General features: G+C 35.3%; 1 protein-coding gene and 1 long non-coding RNA gene across 2 annotated transcripts in view; one reads left to right on the forward strand and one right to left on the reverse strand.

Annotated features, from left to right (window-relative positions):
- On the forward strand, nucleotides 1–23,511 carry LOC131874667 (uncharacterized). Its single transcript, XR_009372083.1, has 2 exons — nucleotides 1–666; nucleotides 23,158–23,511. It is a non-coding gene; the product is annotated as an uncharacterized LOC131874667 (long non-coding RNA).
- The window catches only part of LOC131034354 (cytochrome b561 and DOMON domain-containing protein At3g61750), a 48,070-nt gene continuing 32,066 nt past the window's right edge, over nucleotides 8,488–24,491 (reverse strand). The window contains exon 4 of the mRNA XM_057965823.2: nucleotides 8,488–8,966. Coding sequence (XP_057821806.2) covers nucleotides 8,685–8,966 — 282 coding nt within the window. The 3' untranslated portion in view covers nucleotides 8,488–8,684. The remainder of the gene's footprint in view (nucleotides 8,967–24,491) is intronic.

Below are 24,491 nucleotides of genomic sequence, written 5' to 3' on the forward strand. Positions count from 1 at the left end.
GGAAGATTGTCGACCTTTTTAAGGTTGACGTGGAGCCTTTTCTTTATGTCACCAATGCCAAATTTCCACTTTTGGGATGATTTTTAATTTTCTTCGGGAGCCTTTGATTACGCCACCAATGCCAAATTTTCCCTTTTGGAATGATTTTCATTTTATTCGGGAAGTAGTTATATTATGATTTCATTGAATTGGTCCAAGCATTGTTACCATTATCTCCCACAGGCAACTCATGAGGAGCGTATAAAGAAGAATTATTTATCTCCATGTAGGCTAGTGTGAGCTGGTTATATGTAGCAGTTTAATGGGGTTTCTGGTTCAACTATCAGCTTGGTTGGAGGACTGTTTGTGGTTGCAAGATCTATGGTAGTTATCTTCTTTGTTGTGCAAGATGTCCTGTGTGAGAGGGGGGCACAATATTCCATTTGGTAGGGCAAGCTCAAATCTTCAAATTCAGAGTTTATGTCGCTAATGTTCATCAAGGGAACTTTAGGTGCCCAACATGAGTCAAACTGGTGCTTTGTGCACAAGAGAATAAATCGTTGTTGACATTACAGTAAAAGTGGAGGCCAGTATTGTATGCCTGGAGTTTGTATGCTAGGGCTTCTCCTGACTCTCCATCAATGTCGACTAATAACCGCTTGTAGGATATGGCTTACCTTGAGAGAGGTAATTTTCTCACCATCTATCTTTTTACTATGGTTTCTGTTTTAATAAAAGTGTAGTTAGGGCTTTTAGATGAGATTTCCTTGAATTTGAGGTTAAAATTGCTGACAGTAAAAGTGTAAGAATAATTGCAATTCTAAAGATTTAGCGGCTCTCTAAATACTATGTTTCCAAATGTCTGTGATAAGAGCAAAACTCCTTCAAACAAATCTTTGTTTCCCAGTGGCTGTGATAAAAAATCTATGGAAATAAGTGAATACGTTGAATCTGGCATTTATAGCCCAACCTCCACGCCACTCCCTTGGTCTTCAAACCTGTATGTTCAAGAGCTTTTAAATGCTAAGAAAGAGACCGCAAATTCCTTGAGTGTGCAGCAGCAAATCAGTTTTTAATGGAAAGCAACAAAGTTTTAAAAGAACAGGTGGCTATGTTTCAAGAAGCCCTTTTGGTGGGTAAATTTGAGTGGCAAGACATTAGATTGGCAAACCGTGAAAGAATCTATAATGTTGAATAGGGTTGAAAGAAACTCTAAATTCTCTCAGCTGAAGGACATACTGTTTAGCAAACAAATTGTCAAGGAGGGAAGGCAAAGGAAAATAACAATGATTGTATAGCAACAGAAAGCCAAAACATAGGCCCAAGTTAGTAGGAACTAACACGGAGGCAGAAGTGGACGATAGGGTTGAAAGATAGCAATTAAGAGAGTCCAAAGAAAAGCAAGATAGGGAGGCAAATGCCATTATCGAAGGTATCAAAAACTATTGTAAAAATGAAAGCACTCTTAATCAGAAAAGGGACTTTTTAAAAGACAAAATGTCGTGGCGAATGCCAAGCTTGGAGGGTGGGAAAGTTATGTGATGAGAGGGCTAGGCCTTTAAAAGTCGCTTTGGCAATGTATATGACAAACAACAACTTCTAAGCAAAAAGTAGTTTATAAAGGTTTTGTCTCCTTTTAGATGAGGACTTAATTGTCATGCAGCTAGCAGAGAGAAGAGAGGAAGTGGCAAAGATTAGAGCAACAAGAGATGAAGATAAGAGGGCTTGGTTGTACAAAGGTAAAGCGGTTATTGCATTATTTCTTATTTTAGACTTTATAGCAAGACAAGACTACAAGCTAGTAATAAGGAAATAGCAGAAACTTCCTCAGCGGGTAGTAAAACAACAAAGTCAACATGGTAAAGTAGAGGTGAAGAGTCAACTATAAGTTGTTTGTACCAAAATAAATAGCAATCAAAGGCTACCCAAGTTCCCTTAACCTCAGTTTGTTGGAATTGTAGAGGATATCCTTGGAGACGTGGACCTGAGTTAGGGCCTATAGCAAAAGGTAGAGACATAATTTGTCTCATGGAAACATGAGCATGAAGGGTGCAAGACTCCTATGTTTGAAGGTTACATAAAGTTGGTGGTTTGGAACAAGGTAGCGGTGAATGGTAAAGGGCATGGTGGTATAATGGTCGTAGTGAAAGAAAAAGGACACAGTATTCAGTTAGAAAAAGAAGATTCAAATAGACAATATATTTGGTTCAAGATTTCAGAATTTGAAATTAACATCGGGATTGTTGCTTGTTACTTTGCTCATCAAGTCTGCTTGTTACTTTGCTCCTCAAGTCTCAAAAATTTACAAGCACAATGGGCTAGACTGTAAGGACCCTTTTGCAGCCTTAAAAAAGGATATTGCTAAGTTTTTTCAGCAAAGTGATATCCTTTTAGTGGGAGACTTCAATTCTAGGACTGGTAATGAGAAAGCCAACATTCTCTTTAGTAAAGAGAACCGCAATCCTATTTGCCTTACAAAAGAAAGCAATCCACAATGGCCTAGGTGCTCCAAAGACAACAAGGGCTGCAATCACTTTGGGGAAGAATTGCTTACACTACATGGTACCTCTGACTCGATCATTTGCAATGGTTTAGATAGGTGGAAGGATTCAGGAAATTTTACTTGCAAAACATATAATGGGGCAAGTGTAGTTGATTATATCATTTGTTCGTAGAGCTTTATTGAAAGGATATAGGAAGTTTTGATTGGTAAGCAAAACTGGGATTTAAAATCAGATCATAAACTCGTTTACTTAAGCTTTTATTGGGTAGAAAAGAGGCAACATGAGAGAAAATTAATTGTCACCAGCAACGACCTTTAAAGGGTAGAATTCTTTTAACTCGTGAAAACCGTATTACATTCAAGAACTCTCTTGAGAGGTTATTTAAGAAAAAGAGTCCCTCTTTGCAAGCTCTCTGCAATCATGAGCTAACAAATTTGATTCAAGGTGCACTTAATGAGTGCAAAAGAGCAAAAATTAAGAAATCTATAACAAATAGTTTTCCGATTAATGCTTGGTTTGATAAGGAATGTAAAATTGCTAGGAAAACGTTGAAAGGGTCACTCGAGAATATCAAAGTGTATGAGCAGATTTTGAGGAAGAAAAAAGCTTATTTCATGAACACAAGACATGAAATTCTAATCTATCTTGGAAACAATAATACCAAGTCTTTTTGGAAAGAACTCAAACCTAGAAAAGCAAATTGAAAATAAAATTTCAGATACAAAATGGTTTGAATATGCAAGACAACTCTATGAGCAGAAATTAGAGGTTGTTCCTCCTCCTGTGGTCAGCACCACAAAAAGCTTTTCACTATGCAAGAGGTGGAGATGGGTATTAAGAAGTTGGGGGCTGGTAAAGCTAAGGATTTGGTTGAACTTAAGCAGAATATCTAAAGTGGGGGATGAGATTTCTTGCACCTCACATAATGAGAATATTCAACAACATCATGCCACAAGGATTTCCCAAGGAATGGTTCTTTAACCTAGTAATATCTCTTTTTAAGAGTAATGACATCAATAATACTTCCAACTATAGAACCATTATGACAAACGTGTTGTTTGCAAAGCTATTTGGTAGCATGATAGAAAAGAGAATCAACACATGAGCTGAAGAAAAAGATAAGCATGCAAAAGGACAAACAAGTTTCGGGCCTAAACACTCTACAATTGACCATGGCATCACTTTGAGGCACATAATCAAAAAGGTTTGGGAGAACAGGGAAGAAGCTTTTTGTTGTTATGTTGACTTTAAAAAGGCATTTGACACGATCCCTAGGGATAAACTATGGCATAGAATGGAAGAAATTGAGATTCCTTTGCATCTTAGGGTAGCTGTCCATAGGCTTTATGATGAGGTTAGAGTTAAAATCAGATCTTTAGCAAGCATCTCAGAAAGTTTTCGGAGTGACATTGGGGTCAAGCAAGGGTGCCGTTTATCCCGTACTCTTTTTGGTCTATATATTGATAAGCTCGAGGAATAGTTAAATTCACAAGGTGGTTCACTTAGGGGAGTTTGTAACCCAGGGCTTCTCTTTTATGTTGATGATCTTATTTTGATTGCAAATTCTACTCAAGAGTTGCAAGAGCACTTATTTGCCCTTGAACATTTTTGTAGTGTTGTGGGGATGCAAGTTAATATTAGCAAGACTAAAATCATGATTTCTCTAACAAAAGAAAGCCAAGTCTGCATAAGTTTCACTTCTAAGGCAATATTCTTGAAGAAGTCAAGGAGTACAGATATCTTGGATTCGACTTCAACAACAAGCTAAATTGGGACGGCTGCAAAAATAAGAGAACTTAGGTTGGAAATGACTATATGCTCCTCAAAACAGATGTAGGTGAAAAATAAATTGAATGAATGATTCAATAATCGGATAATTACATTGAACGATATACACACGTATATATAGAGGTTACACGACGATGTTCTATAATTAGAACATAACGTTAAAGTAAAAGATTAAAGAGCTAAAAGCTAAATTAAGCTTAAAAGCTAATTAACTAAAAAGAAAAAGCTAAATGCTAAATAAAGCTTAAAAGCTAATAACTAAAAAGCTAAATGACCATTAAACAAGGAACTAAATATAGGTGACTAAAATATAATTAAATATTCTAATACCCTCCTTAATGGTCATTCTATCTACTAACTACCCTATAGAAGACATTGCAGGTCTTTTGATCACAAATGAAAAGAACACTTTGCTGCAATGGAGACCCTCCCTGGATCTTAAAAGTTTTAATGACCAAGAATACCAGAATCCATCCAACCTGACGTTGGGTAACCAAATTGAAACCTGAAACCATGATTTTGAGGAAAATCGGCAAACCCTTTTGCAGAAGAGTATCAACTCTAAAACTGACTACAAGATACCACGGTTGCAGATGTTCGCCCTGGTAGGTGCGACCCAAACTGACTGCAACAAAGCACGATTTTGAGGAAAAAACCGTCAAACCTTGAAATAGGAATCCTCGAAAAGAGAATTTACGATTTTGAGGAGAAAATCAAAAAACCAAGAAATCTGAGGTTACAAATCATCGTTTTTGTGGAAAAAAAGGGTAAAACCTAGATAATTAAAATCTTACACGAATATCACGGATTACAGATTAGATAATTTTTAAGAGAGAATTATAAACCCTGCGAACAATTTTTGAGGAAAAATTCGTGAAAATCCTCCCATGATTTTTTGTGGAAAAAATCAGAAAACCGACAGACAATTTTTCAGGAAAAAATAATGAAAACCCTGGGACCTGTAAGACGAGGTCTGGCCTAAATCAATCTGATCAAGGCAACGATATTTAGATATCGTGAACATGCATTGTTTCTAGGTGTTGTGGCAGCTGTTGAACTTCTCTCTGTGTTCCAACATGATGTTGGTCAAAGATGCCATCACAAAAACTGAGGTTGAACGTGGTCAACCTAGTGAAGGCATGAGACAAAAGAATCTGATTCAAAAATCAGAATAGAAGCAGCTGCACAAAAAATCTAAAACCCTGGAGGAGAATTCTAGCACGAATTTCGAGGTTTGGAAGAAACCCAGAAATTAAAATTTTCTACAAACTTTAAACCTGAAATTTTTCCTGAAAATAATTTAAAAAAAATAATAACTTGCAGAAAATAAAAAAATACCTCTGATTTTTTTTTTGTAAAAAAAACAAAAAATTAGCAGAAATCGCTGACTGTTTTTAAATTCCAAAGCAAATTCGTTGGCACAAAATTTGAGGCATGGAAAACGAGGCAACCAGAAAAATATGAGATCAACCCAGAAAAGCTCTCAAAAAACCCACCAAGAATCTAAAATCAGAATACAGATCTGATGGCTCAAAAATCGAGGCATGGAAAACGATGCAACCATAAAAATCTGATGACGATTCAGTTGAGGTCTCAAAAAACCCACCAAGAATCTGCAAGAAAAATAAAATTTCGACTTGAATTGAAGGGTCAAAACCCTAGTCGAAAATTGCAAAAACTCTAGGAAAATTTTCAATCTGCAAAAAAAACTCCAGGTTGCAGGCCCAAAAATCTCCAGAATGCTAAAAAAAACATGAACTGCTGCCCAACACAAAGAATTTCACCCACGAACCAGAAACCCTCAAAACCCTCGAAACCCTAAAAAAACCTTCAAAAAAGCAAAATCGTTTTTTTTTTTTAAAACAATTAAAAAAAATCTGGAAAATATTCCACAAAGAAGGCCATGATTTTTTATTAAAAAATTTGCCAAACTTTAAAAAATCCCATCAACCCGCTCTGATACCATGAAAAATAAATTGAATGAATGATTTAATAATCGGATAATTACATTGAACGATATACACATGTATATATAGAGGTTACAAGACGATGTTCTATAATTAGAACATAACGTTAAAGTAAAACACTCAAGAGCTAAAAGCTAAATTAAGCTTAAAAGCTAATTAACTAAAAAGAAAAAGCTAAATGCTAAATAAAGCTTAAAAGCTAATAACTAAAAAGCTAAATGACCATTAAACAAGGAACTAAATATAGGTGACTAAAATATAATTAAATATTCTAATAGTAGGGAGGTAGAACTTTGGGATTGGAAAACTACTCAGGTTCTTTTTGGCCTTGTTGTGCTCCGAGTTGTACTATATGGGTGTGAATTATGGGCTAGCAACACTTCTATTTCAAAGTGGAAACAAATTGAGAAAATTCAAAAGCGCTTGATCACAAGCAAGTTTAAAATTAAAAAGTTTAATTAACTATGATATTTTGTTGAGTGATGCATGTCATAGGATATTTAAAAAGAATTGAAAAAATGAAAACAAGTAGATGGCTTAAGATTGTTTTTGGAGACAACTTGAGCAAAAGAAAGAAGACATGGATGAGACAAAACAACAGATCGATGAGTAAATAGAATATCTATTTAAATAAGTGCCCTATATGCAAAAAAGAGATTAAGGCTTTTGTTATAGATAAGTTTAGTAAGCATAATTGGAGTAAAGAGCTAGGGAGAAAAAAGAGTTATTATATTGAGGAGTTCAATCCCACATGTGATCTTTTTCAAAAAGCATACATAAAGGCTTGTATTTCTTGGAGAGCCAAAATCCTTATTGCTCAATTGAGAACCAACTCTCATCAACTCCGATGTGAAATGAGATAGTGGAAAAGGCCAAAAGAAAATTGGAAAGAAAGGGTTTGTATCTTTTGCACTTTCAGGGCAGTTGAATCTGAAAGCCACTTCATTTTGGAGTGTGATGCTTATAAAGACATCAGGAGCAACTATGATAATGTTTTGATAGCTGGTTCTTTGTTCAGTCTTTTCAATGAGGGATTTGTTGAGAAATTGGGAGAGCTCATCATCAACTTGTATACAAAAAGAACTTAAATGCAAAAGTCAATGATGGCAAAGCTAAATGTTTAGCCTCGTGGATGTTAAAAGTTCTTCTTCTGTCTAAACCTTTAGATTTTTTTAATAATGTGTGATGTGTCTAAATCAAACTATATTAATTTTGTGAAGTATATGTACTCAAATTTTAACTTATACTTAATGTATTGATTCATTACAATATAGGAGTTGGCCCCTATAAAACCCACAATTAGGCTTCCTTAAACCAAAATAAAAGCTAAATCTATATCTTGAACTTAGTTGAAGTTGCCAAAGTTACCACTTAACAATTGGTTGCGATCATGATCTTCGAGTGACAAATATGTCATGCGCAAGGTTTACCCATCCACCTTTATATATGAGCAAATTTACTTGCAGCATTCATGTTGATTAAAATAAATATAAAATTTAATAAAATACAAGATTAAAACAATTTAGACAAAAAGATTGAGTTGATCACGAGGACTTAAATTTGATGGCTGTATAGTCATATTTAGATATTTTAATCTAAAATTCAAAGACTATATTACATAAAAGTGGAGATTTTGGACAAATTGTCAAAATTTATAGAGGATATTTCTATCTCTATATATAGAAATAATTTCTCTTGGTATTTGAAGGGCAACTTTGAATGAATAATTATCAGAAAAATATTGCATGACAGGCAGGCCCAAATGTCAAATTTAGGCCTTGTGACAAGATTTCAACTTGCTTGACAGGCAGGGCTGACTGTCAAAATTAGGTCCTCATTGATTTCAACTTGTATTTGCTGCATATCTTGAAATAGAATTTTATTTGCACTTAATTTTTAGGATGTAGTTATTGTTTTAAGATTGCAAATGAAATCCAACTTCAAAAAGAGATTCCCTGAAGAGGCTCAAATAACTGGTGTATTGAATGGTGTACATCCACTCCATGCACTCCGGGATGAATCTATACCTTCTACTGTCCCATTATTTGAGCTTATTTAGTCAAGACCCAAAAGAAATACCATTGGAATTCCACATCTTTTCTGCATATATGAATTCAAGATCAGTCTGATATATGATTATTTGAAACCATTTTACTTACCTTGTACTTATGTTTGAGTAGTAGTATGATATGGTTAAAGAAAGGCTTTTAGGTTGAAATGTACACAATCAATACCATTACGAAGCTGGCTGAACAGTAAGGAAAATGTAAGATCTATACAATCCAAGTCTAGTAAAAATGTTACAACTGAACCAATGAGGAATACAATAAAAGGGCAGAAATTTAAAGAAGCTCATCCATAGGGAGCTCTGCAGTAATACAAGGATGATTAAAGGCAACTTCTAAATGCCCTCGGGTATCTGAAAACTACTCTGTAGGCATGAATATCAAGCATTAGTATTATACATTTGAAAAGCCGGTGCCTCTGGAGGACGCCTGAACCATTTAATCCAGAAAATTGATTCCAGAACTATCACAACAAGAAGCAATATAGCTAGCACAAAGCCATAGCCAACTTTCCAGGTTTGTCCTGCTTCTGCAACACGTATTCCATAGACTATGTTTACTGCAGCAAGGAAAAGTGCTAGTCTTCCAAACCATTGATGATACCAGTTCCAATATTTTCGCACCTTTGCTTCTTTCTGAGGACGTAGCAGTAAAGCCAACACCTGCCAACACAAGAAACTCTTAGTAAACTGGTAAAGATAATTATTTATAGGACTTTTGTTTGATAATCTATATATAATAGTAACATAATGCACAACAAAAGAATGGAAAACAAATCGTCATTGGCCATGTGCATAATTGAAATGCTGGAATAGTATCATGTAGAAATTATGAACGCAGACAAATTGCACATATACTATATTATCTCCTTACTGAACATGAGAAAGTTTTTCCTTCACAGCATCTGGTTACCTCTAATTAAAGCTCATCTAAATGCAGGCAATGCTAATTCTGAATGTTGTTCATTCATATCTTGTAACTAGTATTTCTGTTGAAAGGTCTTTGCCTCAAAATCTACTTCATTATGACCCTATTATCCTTATGTCAAATTCTTTAAGTGTGATCTCGCTTCTTACTCTGAAGTTGGTATGCTATTCCCTGTAGTTTATTTGTATGTCAAATGTTATAAACTTGAGCCTCTCAGGTGCTTGCACCTCTATGCTATAGCCTTAATTTTTAGATGATTTGTTTCAGAAGGGGCTTTTTTTGAGATGATAATAACAATTTTGGAAGGAAATCAGTTCATGAAACTACTATTGGGACATAATACAAGGGTTAAACCACCAGGAGTGGAATAACTGTCCAACTCCAACCCCACCACCACTCTCCCTAAAACACAGGTTAGCAGGCAACGAAGACGCAGACATTTACTAGACACCCTTCAATGAAATTTGTGAGAAATCCAATAAAGTCTTTTAAAATCCAAGCTAACAAACTTAGCCATGTGACTTCATTAAGATGTCTGCTATCTGATCCAAGTCATCACAAAGGAGATCCAACAGCCTGTCCTAAATAAAATGGCAAATTTAAAATGCTTGTGAACCTCAATAGGCTTTTTCTTGGCAATCTCAATTTGAATATGAGCAACTTGAATAGAACCCTAGCTATTATTGGTAAGGACCATTAGTCACTCCTATGGTAGACCAACCTCTCTCAACAGCTCTTGGACCACAGGGGATTGATTTTGTAAATCTATAGCATAGCATATGCATTTGCAGGGTATTAAAGAGTATCCCCAATCTTGCTTCTATCTCCAATATTCTATTAGTGATACCCCCTCCTAACGCACCATTCCAATTAATACGCCCTCTATTTTCACTATATATCGTAAGTACCTATTCTTTTCACAACATTTTTATATCCCTTATTATTTCCACCCCTCATATTTTTGATAGAACAACACAATTTCATTACTACCAAATCCATCCCCAAAACAATACCCTTGTGACCTTGGATGAGTTTAGCTTGGAGATCACGAAATAAAAAGAATTATCACTTGATAACTATAGCCTGTCCACTAAAGCCAAATGTAATCCAAATTTATTCCAAGGGAACTGCATATAAATACTGCCCCATAAGGTAGGAGATGAAGCCAAGATGAGCTAACATGAAAATCCTGTTAGGGAAATACTGCATCTCAAACAAGGTATTGATCTTAAAACTATTATGTCATCAGAAACACGGCTCTTAGGACATCCACCAATGATTTAGGGCAAGTTGCAAGCAATTACAAATGCTATCATTCATTTATCTACAATGAACACTAAAATAATAATTCTCTACTGTGCTGTTATTCATCCCTATGTTAGTTAACAGATTTGTCACTGCAATTTTGTTTGAAAAATAACTCTGAAATGCCCAAAGAGCAGCAGCAAATGAACCAACAGTTGGAGAAGTTGTTATTATTTAACAACTTTCCTCTGCATTTGGAGGGGCAGCTCCCTCATATGATATAATTTATGATTTTTGGGTATGCTTTACACCAAAAAGAAATAAAGGCATGGGCTTATTATGAGAAAGAAACGTCTTAACATGCTAAAGGAAAATATTACAACCTTTAGATTTTACAATTTAAAGAGATAATATTCAAAGATTTGTCTTTCTGAATAATAATATATACCATGCAACTAAGGTATCAGATGATTTTCTGGTTCACGGGCCAAAAGAAATCATTTTAACTTAAACCCAAATTGCATAAACCTTAAGAATAGAATAAGATACACAATGGGTTCGCCTCTGGGCCCCCCTGGTACGGGTCCGGGTTCGACCGGGTCCGTGGTACGGGTCCGGTTCGACCTGGGTTCGACCAGGGTTCGAAAAACCCAGAGTGGGTTCGACCCTGGTCGAACCCAGTCGAACCCGGGTGGACCCAGTCGAACCTGGGCGGCTGGGCGGCCTGTAAAGTCAAAAAACAATGCAAATTTAATTTTTTTTTTCAATTCCGCCTTGTAAAAAGTGAAAGTTAGAAATAAACTAATTCATATCTGAAATTGTAGAGCACACTGACTTTTCCGCTTCCATATAAAGTGTATCCAACCTTTCAACTACTTCTTCTCTAAATTAAGAAAAGATCCTTTCATTTACAATTGGCACAATATGTATGGCTTTTCAATTGTAATTGATTCCTTTCATTTGCAATTGGCAATATATATGGTTTTTCAATTGCAACTGATTCTTTTAATTAATAATAAACAAAAAATGGTTATATTTTCTTCAATATTTCTAGAAACAACAGGCATTTTTATAACCTGTATAGTTTTAGAAAATAAAATAAGTATCAAGCTCTGGAGGAACTATAACTCAATCCACATTCTCTTTATCCTTCTCTAGGAGCGATCTTGGCACTTGAGATTGTTGTGTTTTATCCAAAACCCATATTTTATAGACACAAAATAACCTTATAGCCGAAGCAATATGCTTGTGCTTTGGTATATTGACATTACTTGTCTGAATTTTCCACAAAAACCTATTATTCCGAACGCTTTCCAATTTGTTTTGAAATATTAAAAGATGAGCAACACAATGAGCAAGAGCAGCATCGACATTACTAAGCTTAATTGAACCCACATCGACACCTGTTTATCGAAGATTTGTTTTTCAATCATCACCTTGAAATTCTGCTCGATAGTACAACATCAAAAACCTAAGAATAATCCTTTGCTTGAATATTTGAACTGATGGAAAAATAGTCATTCTGCATTTCCCCCTTTAGCTGATCGTACTCTAATTTTTTTTTGCTTTTCTCTATACCATCCTATTTAATTGCCAGCATCTTCCATTCTATACTTTCTAACAACAGGTGGCATAGGTTCTCATTGGCATTCAAAAAGTCGTGTTCAGTAACAATTGTATCATTACTTATTTTCAATCGTTTCTTTGAGGTTTTTAGTAACTTTATTCCATATAGATTCCTCTTTTGGCAGTGTTTATTTTTTCTTCGACCTCCTTTCTCCTAATATCAGTTTCATCATATATCTTTTTGGCTTCCTCAATGAATTTAACCCCATTTGCTTTTATCTCTTTGACCCAGTTTTTAGCTACTTTGCCATAAGACTGATATTTTTAGTTCTTTTTCAATGATACCCTTATTGCTTTTTTGAATTGGGATCAAAAGAAGTATCTAGTGTATCCAATGGCTGAGTTGAAGTGCCTATCATAGATATGAGATAAAAAATCAAGACTCTTACCTGTTGTTCAAGTTGATCTTTGGTGTGCTTATCTTTCTCAACTCTTTCTACCAGTTTAGTAGCTGAAACTTGGAAATTGTGAATATCCCCATCATGTGAAGAAGGATCAAGATCAACTTTGGTGAAAGTAAAATTTGTTTCTACTTCATTGATATCCTTTTCCACAGTTAAGCTACTTCTACATACATGTTCTTAGAGGAAGAATTTTTCATCGACTTGGATGTCATTTTAGTCTTCTAAGGCTGAGGGGACTTCTGAAACAAACTTGTAACAGCATCAAATTAGTCTTCTAAGGCTGAGGGGACTTCTGAAACAAATTTGCAACAACATCAAATTGAGGAACAACTGGGTCATTTTTCTTTTCCTTTATAAAGTCTGTTGTAGCCAGGAAGAGGAAAAATCGGGTGGATTGTTTTGTAACATTTGGGGAAGATGGAGGTGACCCCATGGGTAGAGGTGTGGTAAATGGAGGCAAAACATTATCAAAAGATGTCTCATCAGGTGACAAAGTTGGCAAGAAGGATTTGGTGGCATGGAAGGTGTTTGAAGGGAATGTGGAGGTGAAGAAATTGGTGACGAATGAGATGAAGAAGATAGAGAAATACTCACTTGTGAAGGAGATGAGGGATATCAATTGAGTTCTTCGTCCTTTTTTTCCTGAATAGTATTTAGTTTCTTCCTCTTCACCTCCAATTTCTTTGCTTTTCCTTTCAGATTGCCCTTGCATGTTTTTTCTGGTTTTATTTTCTTTGAAGGATCTTCATCATTGCCTCCTTCACCAAGATTTTGAGAACTGGCTAAGGGTGAAGAATGAGAAGAATACGATTTGAATTGACCTTTCTCTTTCTTCTTCGAGGAATCTCTCTTGCTAGTTTGAGAACCAATGTTGTTCTTTTATCTAAAGATTTTCTTTCTTTATCAGCCCAATTGATTGGTGGAAGTGGTTGTATTTGAATCCTTTTAAAATAAACAGGATCAATAAAATCAAATTCATCATCTTCAATCCCCTTAATGTCGCAAATCAATTTGAAATCTATTATCTGCTGCAATGTTAACCTCATCCAATCTCTTTTCTTGACTTCATAGTCATTTTCACAACTGCCCAATAATCTTCCATTTGAAGAAAATGATATCGTCTAGGTCTGAGGTGCAAATTATTTCTAACATAATCTCTACTATCAAAAGGGAATCTCATAGTATGCAAATTCATAGTAAACTTTACCAAAGATCTTTCAATGTTCAGTACATTAGAGGATGATCTACTCTTATAATGTGCAACTCCGATGGGGAAGGGGATTCCTGCCTTGTTCCTTAACACTTTTTATTCACTTCACCAATTTGCCTGCACGCTTCAGTAAGGACCAATTTATCACGTACATATCTTGGTAATTTGAAAGGATAACAATCAAATCCTCCAGTTTTGATGTAAGTAAATCTTTGAATCTTTGAAATTGGATGAAATAGCTCCTGTAGGTACTGATTAACTTTGTTTCTTTTGAGGACAATCTTACTCCCATATCACATTTGTTTTCTCTAATAATGAGAAGTGCCAATGCATCATTTACCCTTCTGAAGATTTTGAAGCTATGTTCCAACTAAAGTTGCGAGTAATGATTATAAATTTGAATGTTATTATAAAAAAATCCTCTAGTGACCAGCCCTGGCCAAGCTCTCATACTAGCAATAGCATAGAAAAGGTACAAAGACATAAAACTATCTATTTAATTGAAATCGCGTAGGTTGGTTATGACATTTGTTACTGATGATACTGCCCCAATCTATAAACTGATCTCCAACACAAATCACAACGATGAACAAATACATCAAGACTATTAATTTGTCATCAATTGTTCTTTTTTCTCTAGTTTGGGGGTTATAATGTTTCATACACTCTAAGACTAGGTTAGAACATTGCACAACCATTGGGAAACCAGCCACTTGGAGAAGTCCGCCATCCACCCACTTGGGAAGTCTGCCATTTACAAACTTTTGAGCAATAGGAGTATATTCTCTTCTTCTGTTCATCTCTATAAGTCTTCAAGATTTACATGTCCTAATTTTGTGTCTCCTATCTTCAACAATGAGATCTCCAAAAATGACAAAGTTTCATATCCTAATTATTTATATTTCATGTTTATTAGGGCACTTCTGTAGAGGGAGCAAACTATATTTTAAAAAATAATATAAAACAAATCTAGAGGTATTTAATATCTTGATAGGAACTAATGAAAAGGATAAATTTTCATAGAAAAAAAATGTTCGTTCTCTTAAAACGACACTTTCCTTCTTTTCAAGCAAGATAGTGAAGTATGAGAACAAAACATTTTGAGTACCTTTGAACTGAGAAATATCTGCCTTTTATTCTTTATGAAAACTCCTTGATACATTGAATCTCTTGTCAAGACGTGCCCTTGCAATATTTGTTTAATCTCGAGATCATGTTTTATTAAATAACTCCCCTTTTTGCCTTATAACTTGTTTTGGGATTCCTTTATCATTTAATGATTTGCTAATGGCATTTTTTAAAAGTGTCCTTTAGACTCCTTTTCTCTTGATTTGGCTTGAGTGTGTCTACAATGAGGTCCCTTTTCCTTTTGTCACTTGCCAAATTTTAGCCAGGTTTTGGAAACCTTGTCGGTTCTTGCCTATGGTTCTAGAATCATGTTCATTCATCAACATACAAGTTTCCCTTTAATGGTTTGAGAGTAGATTTCAATCTTCGACAATGGTTTTAAAACTACTTGAAACTCCTGATAACATAGCCAAGAAATCTTTATTTTACTTTCTTAAAAGGCTATGAAAAGCTCATTGAGCCCAATGAGGTTTTGAAAACCTTATCGAGAGCGTTGAGAAGTATCTTCCTTCACATTCAAAAAGGGTTGGAGAAACTTTGTCGACATTTGACACGAGTTCTAGAACCTCAATGAAACTCCAAGACATCAATATTATAAACTTTTTCTTTCAAAAAGAAAGAGGTTAGAAGAGGGGTTTTGGGCTCCATATAAGCAAACACTAAAGTTGTCAAGTTGATTACTTCTTTCTTTCAACCCACTGGAAAATCAAAGGCATTATGTACCCATAGGATATGGTTGCACTATGGGCAAAGGAAGATAGATTAGTGAGAGGATGTTCCTCTATTTTTTTATTTGATGTTCCTTTATGATGTTCCTCTATTTATCACTACCAAAGCACTCCAATCCCTTGGTCTCATTCCAAGAAGAGTGGATGTACTTCACTTCAATGTTAAGGGCTTTCAACCTATCTACAACCTAGGTCATGGATACAAACAAGTATTACTACCTTTTTATCCACTACCAAAGGTTTATTAACCTTCAATGCTAGGAGAGGTTCTAAGGGAATTACATGACTTCCTCCCAAGATTTTGTAGCTTGACCCCCCTTAACCTTGGACATTGCCCTATAAGCATTTACAAATCTTACTTGGGACCTTTTGTAGTGATATAACAAAATATAATGGTTCCTTCCCCCACAAGCCCATCTATACTTTCCTTTATCTTATAGCTTGAAATTTCCCCTCTTTTAGTTTAGGCCCTCTTGTGTTGTTCATCTTTCTCTTGAACTTGTCTCTACAATGTTCCAAGGGACATGTCCCCCCAAAAACAAGTTGTTTCTAAGATGAGAATGTCCTCCCAAAAACAAGTTGTTTCTAAGATGAGAATGTCCTAAGAACAACAAGACACCAAGAGTATGCATTCACCCATGCTCCTCGCTCCTAATTGCCACCAAGACCAGGGACATTTCTAGAGCTGCCTTCATAGTGGGAACTGTTGTGTTGTAAACACACACGCCCCTTTGCAAATGGGGACCCCCACTTCTTTACTTCTTAGGTTAGTAGGTTTTGTTTAGTTTTGTTTTACCTTGGCAATAGTTTTAGTCTCTTAGCCTTTGTTTGTGAGAGGTAGTGATGTCTTGTTAGTCCGGGAGGGAACTTGTTGATCAAACCTTGAAATGTCTTAGAGTGCAGCGTCTTGCCTTTAGGGTGTGACCAAGTTACGAATTCATCAAGTTTGAAATCCACGAGTGAACGTCAAAATTAAGAATTGAAGGCGAAATTCACAATGTTGCCAATTTTGTAGAAGTACAAGAAAAGTTGTCAAGGAAAATACTGGAAATCCAAAATCAAGACAAGGAAAATTCCTTGTCAAGGTCGGATTCTCTGACTTTGACAGGAGAGGGAAAATAGAGAAAATTTGTTCTTAACATGTGAAATGATTGAAATTGGAAAGATGAGGAGTTCCAAGTTGGGTGAGGGATCTTATGAATGAATTTCAAATTGAAATATTTGCACAAATCTTTCATGAGTTCCTGCACATGTGAAATCTCTGCCCAACACTTAGGTTCTTCAGTTCTTTCACTAGTTGAATCTCTGCCCAAGCAATGGGTTCCAGAGTGCATTCACACTTGGAAATCCCGCCTAGGAAGAGTATAGGTGAGGTGGCCAACTTAACATAAGGTGGAAACATGAGGAAATTTGCTTGATAATTAGGGAGTTGAGGGATGTGAAAGGAAAAGTTGTTAAAGAGAAGTTGAAAATGAAGAGGTGGAAGTAAAAGAATTCCAAATTGAAATCAGAAATTCCAAGGTTGAGATATGGAATTCCAAAGTTGGGATAGGTGATCCATGTTTAAGGTTAAGATTGTGAAAGAACACCTCAAATTCCCCATCATTTGTTCTTAAACAAGTCAAAATTCCCATGAGTTGTTCTTTCACACCTCAATTTTCTGCCCTAAAGTTCCTTAGACTCGCAAAATCCCAACAAGCATTGAGTGTTTAGTTCTTACACAAGTGAAAATTTCCACTTGCATTTGGGTGTGTTGTTCCTTCACAACTTAATTTTCCGCCAAGGGGAAGGGTTCTTGAGTTCATTCACAACGCAACTCTCCACCAAGAATTCAGGTCTTGTGTTCTTTCACAAGTTCAAATTTCCTCCTAGAGTTCATTCACACTCCCAATTTCCAATGAAGAATGCTTGAATGCTTGGGTGCTGAGTTCATTCACAACATAAAATTTTGCTTGAATTCAGTTCCTAACTAGAATTCCAAGGTAAGCGCTTCACCTTATATATATACCATTCAACATCAATTCAAACAAGGACAGCCGACTTACAAAGACATCATGCTTGGCCGTTTTGATAAGGGCTAATTCAAATTGAAATGTAAATATACTACTTCCTAGGTTAGCCTAATTAGTCATTGAAGGTGGAGCGCATATATATGATGATTCAAGAGCACCATTCATTCCTCAAGTCAAAACAATTCAATGCACATTGGAGCAAGTTTTCCAGCAGACCTAGGAGGCAAGCAAATTAAAGCAGATTTTTCAAAGAAAATCGGGTCCAAGACCTAAAGGATTGAATCAGCATATGGTTTTAGGGCGAATTTCCCAGCTGATTTGAAGCAATTCTTGTCAAGACAAATCAGAATTGCAAGGCTAATTTCTGGAACTAGATATAGAGGTGCGAATTTCTGCAAAGAGATCAGGTCCAAGCAAGTGTTGGGGGAGGAGGGAGTGGCCAGGGGTTGAAGTGGAAAAAGAAGAATTGTAGCAGACCTGAAGATGCCAAATCAGACCTGAAAGTGCATTTTTCCAGACTTGAAAACCTCATTTCCAGATAAAATTCCAAGTCTAAGATGTTAATTCCAGATCAAGGGTGCAAATTCAGGTTATACATTCAAGATTCAAATGGTATGATGTGTGATCCGTAATCCAGATGATGAAATCTAGAGGTAGATGTCATCATCAAATCAGGATTCAAAGACAAATTTTGTTAAAGAACAAATCAGACCCATGTGTTGAGTGGCAAGTAGAAAGGGGATAAATATTGAATTTTGAAAGGGAGGCGATTCCTTACAATTAAAACCAGTAATTTATATGCAAATTTAAGCAATTTCCTCACTAATTCAAATATCATTTCCAGATTTGAAACAGGGGTTTTAATTACAAAAGTGTCAATTACAGATTTTTAAGGCTTTTTGTGAAGCAAATTTTGTAATCATTGATGTTGTTTACAACTATGATTGAAACTGTTCTCTTTCTTTTCAGGTTTCGGAGACAAAATCAACATGTTTGAGGAGGACAAAAAAGGACATTACAATATGAAGAGCTCTACAACAACAATGCGAAGAAGCTCGAGGTCCGAGATATTCAAGAGGACAAGGTGAAGGGTGTCAAAGAAAGAGAATTCCAAGCCATTAAGGAAGCATGATGGCGAAACAGGAAGGACCACATTCACACTTCAAGGAAGGCATTCAATAGGATCACAAGGAAGATTCTACGAGGACCTTGGATTTCCTTTGATCAAAGGAAGGAACTCAACAATGCGAGGAGAATCAATATCAAGGAATCCACAAGGATGATAAAGAAGGAGCTTTTCAAGGATTGCTTTAGGATGAAGGATTGAATTACACCAAAATAGACAAGATTCACATTTCAAGATGAAGTCCAAAGACAAGGAAGCGATTCAAGGATTTTCAAGACAAGATTTCAAGGATGGAGAAAAATGTTACAACATGGAGAAAGTTAGAAGGCAAGATGATATCAAGGTCATAAACATCACAAAGGAGGATGCCAAGAATGAGGATGAAATGTGAAAGATTTGATCAAAGATGAGGCAATTTGGGAATATGAATCATCACAATCAGTCAAAAGGCTAGATAATGTTGAGTATCAAGAGATATTGCTACAAAGAGCAATGGGTTGAAAGTTAAAAGATAAGCAAGTTGATGTGGCGATTAGTCATCCAACCAATCAAGTTATTCCAAGTCAACATGACCAAATTCATCGAACTTGATTCACCAACAACTATACAAGTGGAAGGCATTAAATACAATGTAACAACTCAATTTTCTCATTGGTCTTTTTCCTCGAAAGGATTGTAATTTTCTCATTGGGTGATGTTAAATGTAAGGTGGTGGTTGTTGTAACTACCCCAATTAGGGTTTTCTTTGAATTATCTTGACCATTGATTTAGAGTCAATCCTAGATCTTCATTTGTAATTGAGAGCTCTATAAAAGGCTTGGCCTTCTCATTTATAAAGGTTAATAGAGGAATAGTGGAAAAATAGAGAATAGTTAATAGACTAGGAGCTAGCGGTATAAGTAGTAGTAGGAGGAGACTAGTGATTGTTGCTAAGACTATGTCGAAATAAATACATGATTTTCATTGAAGATGTGGTGGATCTTTGTATGAGTTTGAACATGTTGCATGGTTTCTACTTCTCAAGTTTTAGATTTGTTTACATGGAGTTTATTAGTTGAATGAAAGATCTTATTGTTGATTAATGGTGAACTATGTGTTCATACCATTTGGAATTTATTGATTGCAAATTGTAGTGCATGTTGAGTCTGAACTCATATTAGAAGCTTAAATGCAATTGCTCTATGCTCATTGTTCATGGTGTTGATGTGCATAAGTGATATGAAAATCACTTGCATACCCTTTGGAGTTTGCACCATCTTTGTGTAGTTGTTTCCTTGTGGCAATTAAAAGCTTGGTTTGGCTTCACTAAGTCAACAATCATTTCTTGCATTGTTAGGTTTTTAATTAGATTCTCTATCCTTTTCCTTTTTATCTTTGTTTGGTAGAAGTTAAGTTAGTTCAAGTTCCAGCTAAGTGTAAGTCCCTTTGTGATTATTAGCAAATCACATATCTTCACTAAGTCCATCTATCAAAAAGTCACATTGTTTGCATTGTAAACCTTGGGGTTACCTTATTTATCACATTGTTTAGCATTTGAGATTTCGTTGTTCAAGAGAGGATATAATACTTGGTATTTTATTCTATGTTTGAGGTGTCATAGAAAACACATCAACTGGACCTTTGAGGGAATGTTGAGGCATTATCAAGATTTACAAAGTGTCATCACATCCCTCAAATGTCCCAAAAACTTGTTGCCATCTCTCATGCCTGAAACGTCAAAAAAGGTAAGTTTTTGAAGGAATTTTTTAGAGAAAAAGGGCACTAGTCCCAACCCTAAAAGTCCTATTGGCCCCATGCACCCAAAACACTAAAAAAAAACTATAAAAAGGCATCCCACCCTCAATCCAAAACACAAAGAACAAAATAAATAGAAAAATTCAAGAATGACTATTCTTGTCTTTAGCTACATAACCCTCATCATTTAGATTCGTCAAATTCTCCAATTTCACCATTATTTCTTTGAAGATTGAAGAACTGGTTAAAAATAGTGAGGACTTGGTTATTGAAAAAGCATCATGATTAACTTATGACAATGGAGTGTGTCATGATCTTCAAGATTTGCAGCTGCTCCCTTTGACTCTACTATGAGCTTTGTCTCCAAACCTTCACTTTGGATGTGTATATATTTATATATTTGCACAGTGATCACCATCTCCCCACTATCCCCAAATTTAGGCTAGATCACCCCTCTCCCTTGTTCTAAACTTTGTACAGCTATGGTGTTTACTTAGATTGTTATTTCACAATCAAATATAGCATCACGTAAATGGATCATAGTTTGAAGACTTGAACTCGAACTTGACTTGGCATGTAATGTCCCCTACTAGTTTAGGACTGTTTTAACCATAACCTTGACTAGGAGACAAAGCTTCATAACATGAACCCGATCATAATCTTTCCCTTATATCGAATTGATAATTTTATCTGATTGATAACCTCAATTTTACTTCTATATATATATATAATTAATTTATTCTCATATGGTATTATATTATATATTATAGTAATTATAATGATTATATTATCCTTTATGATTTTATATATATATATATATATATATATATATATATATATTATTACTAAGTTCTACATAAGAACATTATCATGCCTCTTATATTAAGCATTCATACTAAGTACACTCCTATGCATACCATCAAGAGCAAGGGTGTTACCACCGGTAACTTAATATCAGTTATGACCTGTTCTGATTCGTGGGAGTTACCAATAGAATGACCATGTCAAATTAGAGATTATATTATTATTAAGTTCGAACGGTGAGATAGATATTATCTCTAGGGTGCTATGATACTGGTTCCTTATTTAATATTCACAAGACTTGTCCAATGGATGATTGGTAAAGGCCGATTCGATGGGCCTTGTTGATGAGATGGAGCGATGCTTTTGAAATTGTTTCCTACTTCTATTCACATCCTACGAACTGTACAACCTGATTGATGCCAAAGGCAATTACTCCATCGAGCGGATCCCACTATGAATACATATATTAGAACTCCGATAAATCTTCCCCCCAGCAAATGAGTTTGAAACCTCCATCAAATATCGTGTAATGCTGATTGGGTGCATCTCTTAATTTGGAACAGTCATATCCTTTCATTATGTTATCAATTATCCTTCTTACTAATCATTGTCTTCTTAAACAGATCGCTAACCATAATATCGATCGATATTATTATGTCCTTTCTAATTATCGATTAGATAATATAGTTAAAGGATATGGAGTTGTAATCATCTGAGGGTAATCGACATTGTAAGTGCGTGGCGGCCATTGGAAGAGATTGTCGCTGTTGATCTTATCAATATTCCCTTAATTCTGCATAAACAATAACTCTTTCCTTAAATCGATAGTCTTTATGACTAATTAACGATATTCAACGCTAATCTTAATCACTCCTAGTAATGTTCGAATCACTATTAATGTCTTTCGTATCAATATCGCTGTTCATGATAATAATATCATTCCTTACTTGCTGACCACATGAGAATTGGTCGCTGTCTATCAATTATATTAAAAATATTATTATAGCTGGTCAAGGGTGACATTCCTTAGCAATACTGAGTTCGATCATTCTCTGCAACATAGCTATGGATGATGATTCTGTAATGTCCCTGATGTATATTACGCTTGACAATTTGAAAGTCAGTATAGGTTAGCCGTTACTATGTGAATAAATGGTGAATGCTTATAAGTTTCAACTTCAAATTAAAACTCATTTATTCATATTTAATAATAAATATTAATTAAATAATAATAACTAATGAATTTCAAATAATTTTTATAATAATTATTTCAATTAGACTTTATATATATAATGATCAGAGAGGGGACATGACATGGCAGCCCAAAATTTTGACTTGGACGTGGGACTCGGCAAAAAACTTGACACTAACTCAACAAAAACAAAAACCTCATAATTACACCAAAAAAAAAGAAATAAATGCATTTAGAGCACATAAAAGTGTAATCTGACTATCAATTTGTCAAACATTACATATCATATTATCCTCAAACTCTCAAAATTTGAAATTTAATAGTTTCTAAGTCAAACAATGCATTGCAATACAACGAAATTATAATAACAGCATTATAACTATTTATATATGATGATATGTCAAAATTCAAAAAACAACAAAATACAATCTTTATTTGTCTTTCCCCTCCTAGTGTAATTTAATTTTTCAAGCCTTGAACTACAAGTTAGTATCAAAATGATAATATATTGTTTTTTCAAAGGTGTCTTTGTTTTCCTCCATTGCATCCAATTCTACTTCTTTTGTTTGATGATTCGATCAACTTTGAATGCTTAAAAATTGTCTTCTTGCTAAGTTGATTCTTCACTTGGTGAAATGGGTGAATAAGAGCCAAAAGTGACCAAAAAAGAGTCGAAATTTCATTTAAAAAAGCATGGCTGTTATGTCCAAGTGCCAGGCAGAAGAGTCTTCCCTCAAGACTCAGGAGTCTGAACCCTAGATTTGAAGACTTGGAGTAGGACTCAGCCAAGTACTCTCCAAGACTTGGCCAGACTTGGCGCAGGAGTCTGGTCGACAACTTGGCTAGCTCAGGGAATCGGGATTTTGCAGAGTACTTGGAGAGTCTTCAAACTACGATATGGATTACACTATAATGTTTCTTATTCAATCTTTCAAGCCTCTTTCGAGACCCCTCTTTATGGAAATTACAGGATCAGTAATGTGATCTTTCTTGTGTTTAGTTACTTACAATAACATAATGTGTTTCTACAATATTACTACTCTTTTATAATTGGTTGTGATTTATGAGTCCTACCTATCTGTTTTGATTATTTGTGGACATTAAGATAATTTCTTTCTTGTGTACAACATAGGAATGCAAGATTTCTTCTAAATATTAGATGTTGTAGCATGGATTGAAGTATGCTGGATGTTTAGAATAGCATTAGTTTCATAGAAGAGAATAGTCTTTATTATGCTTTTAGTATGCTTGCATTACATAAGAAGACAAATGAACAAGGGGATGCCATTTTTCATGAGAGGAAATGTTGTTGACCTAGATTTTGGCAGTGATCAAAGCTCTATTAGGAGAACTTTCTAGGTTTTAATCCTAACTGGACCTATTGTTTGTGTTCCAAATTCTATGGTTTTTTGTTTATTATAAAGATGCAGTTATAACTTCTATTCCATCATGCTATTTTGTCTATCATAGCTTCTGTTATATTAACGTTTTCTTGCCTATCACTGAGTAGATTCTAAGCTATTCTGTCAATCTTGTCTGTCTCAGCATCTTTCATAGGTTTCATGCTAATCTCTGACAACACACTCTGTGAAAGGATTGTGAACAAATCGGAAGGTACACTTTGCCCTTCCAACAAATATCTAAATAGGTTCCAACGTAGACAAAAGTATGCTCCCAACAAGACCAAAATGTTGGTCAGAAATCCCTATTGACTGACTTCCAAAGAATTTTGGCAAATTTTAGCCAGTAACATTGAAAGAACCCTTTAGCCATTTGTGTCCTCACATTACTATTATTGAGACACGCCATTGAAAAAAATTGGGATGAAAAGGAAGAAGCCTACTGCTGTTTTGTGGACTTCAGGAAGGCCTTTGAGACAGTCCCCAGAGATGAGCTGTGGTGTAGGTTGAAGGAGCTTGGTATTCCAATGCATTTTAGAGCAGCTTTTCATCTGCTCTACAAAGAGGTCCAAATCAAAATCTGAACTCAAGCAAACACCTCAGAATGTTTTAGGAGTGATATTAGTGCTAAGCAAGGGTGCCCTCTTTCCC

Source organism: Cryptomeria japonica, chromosome 3 (genome assembly GCF_030272615.1).
Source record: "Cryptomeria japonica chromosome 3, Sugi_1.0, whole genome shotgun sequence".
Classification (NCBI taxonomy): Eukaryota; Viridiplantae; Streptophyta; class Pinopsida; order Cupressales; family Cupressaceae; genus Cryptomeria; species Cryptomeria japonica.